This window comes from Convolutriloba macropyga, chromosome 13 (genome assembly GCF_964194025.1).
Source record: "Convolutriloba macropyga chromosome 13, txConMacr16.3, whole genome shotgun sequence".
Taxonomy (NCBI): Eukaryota; Metazoa; Xenacoelomorpha; order Acoela; family Convolutidae; genus Convolutriloba; species Convolutriloba macropyga.
Genome location: NC_134480.1, coordinates 40,780,061 through 40,790,879, shown reverse-complemented (window position 1 = coordinate 40,790,879; position 10,819 = coordinate 40,780,061). Strand labels below are relative to the sequence as shown.

Genomic DNA, 10,819 nt, shown 5'->3' with positions numbered 1-10,819 from the left:
GAGAGAGAGATAGAGAGAGAGAGAGAGAGAGAAAGAGAGAGAGAGAGAGAGAGAGAGGGAGAGAGAGGGAGAGGGAGAGGGAGAGAGAGAGAGAGAGAGAAAGAGAGAGAGAGAGAGAAAGAGAGAGAGAGAGAGAGAGAGAGAGAGAACAGGCGGTTTCAATATTCTGAGAACATTTGTTAATTTGGCAGGGTTAGCAAAATAAAGAAATTTCCGACCTTTATACTCGAAGTGACAAAATCTCTGATAATTCAAAGTATCTGGTAGTTCAAGACAAATTTTCTCCGTGTATGAAAAATAAGAAACTCCTATCACTATTATGAAAATTAGTTCAACATTTAACAGCTCTTTGTCATTGTTTCTATGCTTAGATGACATTGAAAAGCAAGTAAATTTGCTATTTTCGAACAAAAAATTTTGGACATGTTTTTCCGCAGACTCAAATTTTGAGTCGAAGGCCCTTGGTTGGCCTGAGTTCTTCTGAAAATTTCAGCATGCAAAGTACAAGTCTTTCGAGTAAATTTACTCGAGTTTGTATCTCCCATTCACGCACATTCTCTAAGATTAGGGTTATAAACATGTGTGGACACTTGTGAAAGTGTGAGGAAATGGTTCCAATTTAGCTCAAGTTTGAAAATATCAATAAAAATTTTCCCAGTATGTCTGTTTTTGAGAAGGCGAGGACAACCGCATCAAAATTTCATCATTCTTAGCCACACACCCCGTCGCGCGTCGCACTTTTAAAAAGTTTAATTGCGGATAATTAGCATCTATGCAGCTTATTATATCTAGGCACACAAGAATATATAAGTGTATAAATTAGGTGTCCAGTAATTACTGAATGAATTCGAAGAGTAAGGTTTTAAGCTAACTAAATGCTCGAAATCATGGGTGATGATTACGTTATTCACCAATACAAGTGTCCAAAATCAAGATTTTTGTTACGTTTGTCCGTAGTTAACAATTGTCCATAGTTAAGTTTCTTACAACTTTTCACTTTTCTACTTCACAATTTTTCATTTATGTCCCTAAGCATCTCGACAGGTACTTTTTCCAAATATTCCTTAATTTCAGAGTTTTTCAATGCGAGTGCCCATTATAAATTCCATTTCCAATCTGAGAATTAGGTTTTGGTTGTTTTAAGCTTATAGATCTACTCATTCATCAAAATAGAAAAAGCTTACAAAAGCTAAATGAGAGAAAGAAACTACTGAGTGTAGTAATCGTTTTCCGCCACGATTGTTTATTTTTCTGAAAATTTTAATTGCTTTTAAGTTTTCAATACATTTACTGAAACTTTTTAAAAAACTTCGCGAAATAAGTACAACAACGAAACAGATTTCGTTTATCATTTCACATTTAATTAGTTCTGAACTAACTGGATTCCAACAGCAACTCGATTTCTTTGGGTGAAATTTGACAAAATTGTTGATAAAGACTCACAAAAGCAACCAATTCTAGACGGAGCAAAAGAAAAACATTGTTTTCTTTTTTATCTGTTTTGCAGAATGCAAATTATAGTTCAACGTTGGCTCTTGACTTTTCTTTCTAAGAAGACGTTAGTAGAACCGTTTTGGGGCCAATATATATATATATATATATATATATATATATATATATATGACAAGAGTGACAGGAACTATTTCAGTTTCAAATCTTTGAAGTTATATTCTTTTGTCAAAATTGTTTTAAAACAATTTTATTTCGATCAAACTTTTTACTCAATTAATTTTTTTAATGAGATGAATGATTTATCGAAATAACAGTTAGGAAATTATTTTGCTGTTGCTAAGTATCAAATATATAAAAGGTTTTCAGTTTTTCAAGCAAAAGCGATCGTTGTTTTTTTAAAAAGGAAGATTTCGACTCTGTTATAATTGACTTTATTGGAAGAATTTCCATTTATTGGCATGATTTTTGTTTTCTATTAATGGTTTCTGCTGCTTTCGCTCATCAAAAAAAATTGGAGCGCGGTTTAGAGAAGAAAATTTCTTTCAAGTTAAAATTTTGACTGATGACAAAACTATGCAACGGCTTAATTCCATTTATTTGAAGATGCGCAGAGTTAAATGTTGCCTTTGAAAGAGTCATAATTTTGACTCAAGCGAAAAATAATTTTTGAAGTGTTTTTTTTTATTTTTTCAAATGAGCGGAAACAAATAATATGAGAACAGTTCATGAATAATGAATGTATTATGAAGTCAAATCATCCCGTTCAATCCTTAAACAGTTTTATGATTGTAGTTATGAACTACAGAAAAACATTTTGAAGAATTTGCAATTTGAGATATATCGCTGAAACAACCCCTTAATCAGACCAACCATTTCCAGACCAATATCCAGATTTTAGTGCGGTCCAACTTTTTTCCAGACTATATAATTCGAGCTCAGACTTGACCTCGTGTGAACTTCACTATTAATTATGATAAAAAAAATTATGATGCATTCTATTTGTCTTAAACGTGTACGTGAAAAAAATATTACTTTCACCGATTCAAAATTCAATTAAAAACTCCAAATATCGCTTCTTTCTTTTCCACACTTGAGATTTTTTGTCAAAAAACATTAGAAAGTATTGTTTCTGACCAATAGTACAGCAAAAAACGCTGAAAGATGAATGTCTTTCGCCCACAATTTTTCAACTTTTAGACCACTCGAACAATTAACCGATGTGGCCTTTATCTGAAAACCTTTATATTAAAACTATTTGAAAAGTTGCATTCTTTTTAAAAAAATTGAAAAACAACCACTAAATGCTTCTTCTTGTAAGAGAAGTCCACAATTTTTGATAGATTTAGGAAAAATTTTCCATTAATCGCGCGGTTTGATTCATCAGGAAGTTGCAAATAGAATATGTTGACAGCTCTTGTTCACATTGTTTATCTATTTTGCATAGAAATTGATTTTAAAGGGAATTGAAAATTAATAAATTAAAAGATGTCCTTACATGTAAACAGACTTTCAATCATAACGGATTACGATAAGCAACAAAAAATCACAAATTATTTGTTAGACATAATAAAAACTGCCAAAAAATATTGGAAATATAAAAATCAACAACAATGATCTTTTAAAGAAATTTCCAATATTCCATTGAAATTAAGAAAGGTAAGCAGCGATGCGTGACAAATTTATGCGTGTGACAAAGCTTAATTCCAATATTAGAAATGAGTGTTATTATATAAGAGATTATGAGACTAGGTTTAGTTTAAGTTATAACAATCTGCATTGGATTATTAAGAACGATCTGATTATAATAAATCTCTTCCCAGCCTACTTCTCTTTTCCATGTTTCCAATTGACCATTTTGTTCATGGCTTCTGGAGTGGTTATTAAACCCACTTTCCTCAGCTAATGGTATCGTATTTCTAATCGCGAATTCAACCCCAGCATAGCCCCCGATATGCCTCAATTAACCCGTGTGGATTAGTACTACTAACCAAACCAATGTTGATTATTTTCATTCTAGCCGTGCCCCATTCTGCTTGGCTGATTTTCCATAACCCCCCGAAAACCCCCTCAAGCTATTAACCCTTCCGCTAGCTATCTTATCATCTTCTTATAAAAACATCAGCGATTGATCTAAAAATATCAAAGCACTTGCTACAATGCAAATTTGCCAATAATTACTAGTTTTCCATTCTTTTTTCACTTTGCTATTATATATCTCTGCTTTGTTCTCAGCTCATTAAAAATATTTCTCAAGATTCAGGCGAAAGCCTCGCAGCTTTGTGTTTTATCTTTGAAGTCTGCAAAACAGGAAAATTTGAGGAAAAATTTTCCTTAATAAAGGCGAAACTGGGATTTGTGTTTCAGCTCTGATCGGCTATTAAGATTTACAAGAATAGCATTTTGCTCTTAAGTCGTAAAGTTTGTCAATTTCGCCTTAACAATACTTACCAAAAATACATTAAATTTGTTTATTATTTTGTTAGTGAAATTCATCCGAAGTATTTGAATTAATTATCGTCAAATTCAGCGACACAAATTCACATTATTAATTCAAAGCTTGAAGATTTACATAAAATATTACATTACTGTATTATTTTTTTCTAAAAAAAATAATTGACTATTTTTTTATTTAAAAAAATTTCGCGTATTTTTACAGGTCGCTTCTGTTAGAGTTCAAATAAAATTATTAAACTACGATTCAGTTTTTCTTACCTAATTCAATATATAGAAAACAGAAAAAAAATCTTTTAGTTAGATTTTAAAAACGATTTAGCAACAACAATATGCCTCCAAAATCCGTTTCAACTGGCCGAAATCCCACAAAACAGATGTCGACCCCGATTGTTCAACCAGCCACTTCCAGTCGTAGCAAATCGAATCAAAACCGCCTCGAAAAACAGGACTCGATACACGAGAGCTCAAAACTGCTAAACAAAAAGTCAAAAACAGAGAAAAGTTTAGAAGTGCCAGTGACTACAACCAGAAGGTACTCTTTGCCGACTGCTCAAATAATAGAAGAGGCTAAAGAGAATGCGTACTTGAAGAAAACGCAACAGCAGAGGCAAGGCGGTAGTGGTGGTGGTGGTTCTGAATCGAGGTATGTCACTTTCTATACTTTTGGACAATTTTTTCCGCTTTTTTACGCACTTTTCGAAATTTTCCCCCTATGTCACACCCCCTGATCTTTTGGAAATTCATCGAAACTTATCTTTTCACAATAATAACATTTTGACATAAACAGCTGATGATTTTCTGGTAAGCAATAACTCGGTCATTTGGAGTTCAAATTGAGGAATATGCAATCTGAAGATATTAAAATTCCTCAAATCTGTCAATCAAACTTTTTGGGTGAAAATTTTATTATATATTTGACAGATGTAAAAGGTTGTTTCATTCTCTTGTATAGTTGTAAAATTTTAGAATTCCGTTAAAACTTCTAAGCAAGTCAAATCTAACTTGCCATGCTTCAAAGCTAGAAAAAAGTTTGATCAAAATGTAAACATTTACAAAACTAGTTACATTGTGGTGCCTAAAAGCTACGTACAGCATAATTTCAACTTTTAAAGCATGATTGATGCTTCATAAACATGATTTGCAAAAGGGGCGTGAAAAAACTGTGAAATTTAGAAATTTCAAGATTAATTTCATTCTCATTTTTTCCTCTTAAAAAGAAAAAAAGGAAAATGTTTAAACCGCTTTGCTCTTTCACTGTATGCGTCAAGTTGTTACGCAACGAGATATCAGATTTTTATGAATGAAAATACAAAAAAACTCAACTTGAAATCAGGATCCAGTGCACAGTATGCATACAAACGTTACCTGAAGAAAAATGATTTGAGGACAAAAAAAGAGCGCAAGACCCCCAAAAAGGTTTAAAAAATTAGGGAAAAAATATTTAACGACTTTGTAAAAATCCTGAAATATCATTGGAGCGTATAAGAGTGACTCATAACGCTTCCTCTTGCTACGGTACAATTTTCAGAGGTAACGTTAGATGAATTTTAGAAAAATATGGTATTTTTTTGAGAAATTTCATTTCTCAAAAAAATTCATTTTGAAAAAAAAATTAAGCAAAAGTTTTCGCCCAAAACTTCGCGCATCAATGTGCTCAAGAAGCCTTTTTTTTCTGGCAGAATGTCGTTTTTACTAACAAAATTAGCGTGCGCATTTCTAGTGACGGAATTGCTCGATTTTTAAGGAAATATTACAAAATTGTTAGAAAAGAACACGAAAAAATTTGTGTTCACACCAGCGATCATTTATGTTTTGAGAACATTTTGAATCCATAGAAGGAAAACGCTTGGTAGAAAGAAATTCGATAGCGGTTATTAATTACGAAGAAAAAAGTATATTTCTGAATTATTTAAAGGACTGGTTTTTACAGTTAAATCGCTCAAAGTGTGAGAATTGCTTTTAAATTTTATCCATAATATTGCCTATTGATCAGAAAATAAGGAAACTTTTCCTTGTGTTGACAAACGATAAAATTCTCAACTAACTTCAATTCCGCATGTGTTGTGAAAAAACCGAAAGAAACTGATAGGGACTCAATTATCAATTTGAATTGTAGTTTGTATTAATTTGGTTTGCACAAGTGCTCTGTGATTCATAGATTATGAAATTTCCTGTTGTAAAAGTTTCTCCAAAGTTTAAAGCTAACGGTTCATACTTCTTGTTTTCCCGTGTGTTTTTCATATAATGGAGACGAAATTCCTTCTAGAATGCTTTTCAATCTTAACTGTTTTTAAATGATTTCCAAGGCGAAAAGACCCGTTTAACTGAAAAAAATTGTAGCACTATCCTCTTTCTTATGCAAATCATGGTCTATTATAAACAAGAAAATTGGTTAACGTGTTTTAGGAGAATTTATTGAATTTATTTTCATCGTTTTGTAGAACATATTATTTATGAAAATGTAGACCTTCAATGCTTCAGATTTTTATATTAAATTTAAGCGTGTCGACTGCTATATTAGGAAAAATTATTAGAATTCAGAGGTAAGAGCAATTTTTCAGAAAAAGTATTGAATGAAGTAAAACTTACTCTTAAATGTGAAAAAGTTCTGGTTTTTACCATTGTCAAACTTTTTATTCATTGTTTTCATGATTTTTTTGAACTCTTTCCATTCTCACTCGTTTGTTATTTTCCGTACTCTCAATTTTTTAAACGACTTATATATGCGGTAATGCAATATTACCTCTGTGCGCGTCTAAGTATTTAACAAAAATGTAATTTAATTAGGGTAAAAACACGACAAAATGATTTGTTTTTGTTTACAAGGCTCTAAAGATTGGCACAAGATCTTGCTCGAATCTAGCAAGATAGTACAAGATTAACGAGAGAGATTGACCAGGACGTTGTTAAACTTTGCTCTTGTTTTCAAGAATGGAATTTGAAACCGCTTTTACTTAGTTTTAGGTAAAAACATAAAAAAACAGTTTTGTACTAGTTATGCCTGCAATTCATGTTGAATAATTGCAAATTTGAAAGCTGTAGTTTGATCAACAAATTTTGGAATACTTTCAAATAATTGCCTGTTATAATTGCCTCATTAAATCCGACAGGGACGTCTTTTTAAATTGAAATGTGGTGAATCCCCCCCCCCCCCCCCCCCCCCAATAACCAGAATTTTGATTTCCATTCTAGCACAGATGTAGAGTACAACCCGGATCAATAAACTGGATCTATTGTGTCCCCCCCCACAGCTGAGTGAGCACATAAATTTATTATGACCCCCCGGTCCACGTGCTATTTTCTTACATAGTAACGTGTTATATAACAACATATAATTTGTAACTGGGGTCATAAAAAACACTGGGGGTGGGGGAGAAACAGAATAGATTCAATAAATTTTTGCCCCTTACACTTTAGTGCCTTTAAAACGTTTACGCACTCCCCCAACCCCAAAGCCAGTGATGATTTGACGCATGCTAAGGTGGTTAAGTGCCATTGTAACGGGTTGTTCTCATTAACACCCACCCCCCCCCCCCCCCCCCCGCACGAAATTATAGCCCCCAATGTGGTATAATTGCAGTAATATGAGCTATATGTTACGTGACCCTTAAGCTGGGGGGGGGGGGGTAGCATTGTGAGAGACCCATTGTAACAACACATAATTTGCAACTGGTGCCCATACAGGGAGGGGAGGGGGTGGGGGAGCTTTGGCGAACAGTTCCGACAACGTGCTGATCTGGGCAACTTCCCGTAACTCAATTGTTTCCTGCAGTTTATATTCGCAGCTGTGTTCGATACTGTTTATTGTTTATTGTTTATTTCTCCTCAAGGAGGGGGAGCCAGGGTTACATAAACAGACAACAGGTGAACGCGTCCAGGTAAGTCCCAACCAATCAAATCAGAGTAAATCAGACAGTTAACAAATCGTGCGTGTGTTTAAATCAACCAATCGTGTAGATGTGTGTATATGTGTCAGTTTGCGATTGCGTAACCACCACGTAAATTGTTGCATAACACCAAAGCGCGGCGGTAATGATTACCTAATCGAGATCTCGAAGTAATCAATCGACTTAAAAAGAGCGATCGGAAAAGTTATGTAACATAAAAACCGCATTAAAAATTTACACGAATAAAGTCTTATAAAGTTACAACGAAAGCGAACAAATGGTAAACGGCAAACCAGCAAAGTCATATATCAACATACTCATTTGATGTAAATGCCTTTTCCATTACCCCCCCCCCCCCCCCCCCCCTCACTTCCCCTCATTTTATTTTTTGAGATCTGTTTCCATTTCCCTGTGACAAACATTTGCGGAATCTTATAGCCCCCCCCCCAAAAAAAACTTAGTGGGCATTGGGCATAACGTACAGCCCCATTTCACCCGCAGAGAACGGTTAATATACATTAATTGGATCTATACTTTCTTTCGGGGTATTGCGGAGGGAGGGGAGGGGTTACAACGGGAAAGACCCAATCTGTTCTCATTAGCCAGTGTGAACAAAATAATACGTGTTTTTGGACTAAAAAGAGGCAGGACTAGCCATATAGGTTTATATTTAGGTCCGAACTTCGCTAATTGTACAACTCTTTTGAAGTTTTTCGGTGTTCGCTTACGCTGTAACTTTATTTAAAAATTTCTAATTAAAAGATTACGTGAACGGCTGATTGAGGAAGCGCGGAGAAAAGTTATGCAATACTAAGAGCTGCATGTAAAAGGTGACGTAATTCGAGCAGCGTCGATAATAGCGCATTTGTTTTTTATTAAAGTGAAGCATTTTGTTGTTATTGTCTATAGCCGCAAAGGAATATTGGCTGATGCAATCACTTCTTTTTTGGTTCTACTATGTTTCCACCCCACTGTTTTTTATGCCCCCCCCGTTACAAGTATTGTGTAATTTAAAAGTGGATCTTTTCCGTTTGTGCCCCCTCAGTAAAAATATGGCACGTGCGTCTGGGTCATTATGTAATAATATGGCCCACTAAGCTGGGGGAGGGGCACAAATGGAAAAGATCCTAAAAAAGAATAAAGGAATATCAACCACTAAAGCGGGTGGGGGGGGGGCAGAGTAGATTCGTTTTATCGTTCTTTTTTCTCTAATGATTTATTTCTACTGCTCTGATTATTTTTTCACTAATTTTTTCAACTCCAGGAGAATTTTTTCCACACCAATCAGATGTTTTTTTTTAGTTTTTAATTATTTTAATAGATACCTAAATTGGCTTCAAATAAAATTTAATATGAAATTTTGCTCACTCTGGTTTTGAGAACAAATAATTTCAACTATGCGTAACAAAAATTTTTGATGAAAACTTTTGCTCTTTCTCTATTGTAAATCTGCAGAAAAAGCTAAAAAAATATTTTCATTCTTTAAAATAAAAATTAATGAACAATTTTTGCGGGAGCTGGCTTTGAAAGCAGTTAAGAACAAATAAGTTAGGTTTTGTGTTGAATAGTTGTCCGGTTAACCGAAGTAGGAGTGAAATGATATAGTGTTACAGCATGTGGGGTTAAATAATTTTGCGTGAGCAGAAAAGGAACCGTTATGCATCACAATCGCTCGAGAAAAAAAATGGTTCAATTGTTTTGCGGATGGAGAAAAATTCACTTTGAGAAAACCTTTGAGAAAGTCCGGTCAGCAAACTATTGAGCAGAAAGAACCTTAAATGCTATTGGTTGTTCATTCAAAAACCATTTACAATGAATAAGGCTGTCTTTGAAAAAAGTTGTTGTTGTGTTAATCGCTTGTTGCTGCTTTTTGCACTTTTTTATATCGACATAAAATTGTACCCCTTTTGATTGTCTTAAGACTGTAAAAGAACGCATTCCAAAATGCAATTGCTTTTCGCAAATAACAATTTTTCAAAATTTTTTGGCGTTTTTGAAGTGTTTTTGATAGCAGAAAATTTTCAAGACAGCTAAAAGTTTTTGTAAGACTTCAAAAAACCATTCTGGGGGTGAGGGTGGGTGGCAAAAATACATACATCGGCTTTTTGGAACCTTTTTCTAATGGCGGTTTTCAACTACGAATACTGAAGCTCTAGCTAAATAAGAAAACTAATTTGATGAGAATTGAGAAGCAATTGACTTCTAAGAACAATTGACTGAACGTAGATTTTAATTGAATAAAAATCAACAATTTGACTGAAAAAATGAACCTGAGAACCAATTGATGCGCAAGGCCTGAATTGGGGCTATTTAGGAATGTTTCCCAAAAAGTTAGTTTGTAAACAATTATCAATACGTTATTTTTAGCTTCAATCTTTCTTGAACTTGCTTATAAGTTTTTAAAATTGAGGGGCAAAAAGTGAGATAGATAATTTGACATTGCAATTTGGAAATTAAACTTGAATTTAGCATCACTTGCTGTTATTTCTTGAGTGAATGCGAAATGCGAGTTTCAGTTGGAATGTTAAAAAACCTAGATGGTTTATAAATGAAAACCAAATTGTACTCCAGCATAAAAAAACAACAAAATTTGAAAGGCAAAATTTTTAAGATTACATCGGACGTCTGCAAAAAGAAGTTGCTTAATGTTTTGAACGCTTGGTTTTCATTCACACTGATTTTGAACTTAAGCTACAAACTGACAAAATTTCTTTGAAATTATAAAATAGCCAATGGTTTCCAGAGATTGAAAATTGAAATCCAGAAGGCTAAATAAACTAATAATTAGCAAAAAATTTCATGTAACCCTTTTACTGAGTAATACGAGCACGAGATTTGACTGTTCAAACTGAGAAAGTCACAATAAGTCCTTTTTGCTTTTTTATTTTGGTCATGCTTAATAAAATGGCTAAGTTCTTTTTAATATTTTTTGGACAACAGATAATTATCCCGACTTGAACGCAACTTGGGTACTTTTTTGGTATCAGTATTTTACAAAAGAAAATAACCATTTCGGCGGGAGATAT

General features: G+C 33.7%; 1 protein-coding gene across 3 annotated transcripts in view; it reads left to right on the top strand.

The window, feature by feature from the left end:
* The first annotated feature begins 3,147 nt into the window (after window positions 1-3,147).
* Window positions 3,148-10,819, top strand: part of LOC142352168 (uncharacterized) — a 90,145-nt gene continuing 82,473 nt past the window's right edge. For 2 of the 3 annotated variants that reach the window (XM_075404572.1, XM_075404571.1), the window contains exons 1-2: window positions 3,148-4,549; window positions 7,737-7,784. In XM_075404572.1, coding sequence (XP_075260687.1) covers window positions 4,236-4,549; window positions 7,737-7,784 — 362 coding nt within the window. In that variant the 5' untranslated portion in view covers window positions 3,148-4,235. The remainder of the gene's footprint in view (window positions 4,550-7,736; window positions 7,785-10,819) is intronic. The other variant, XM_075404573.1, reaches the window with a different exon arrangement.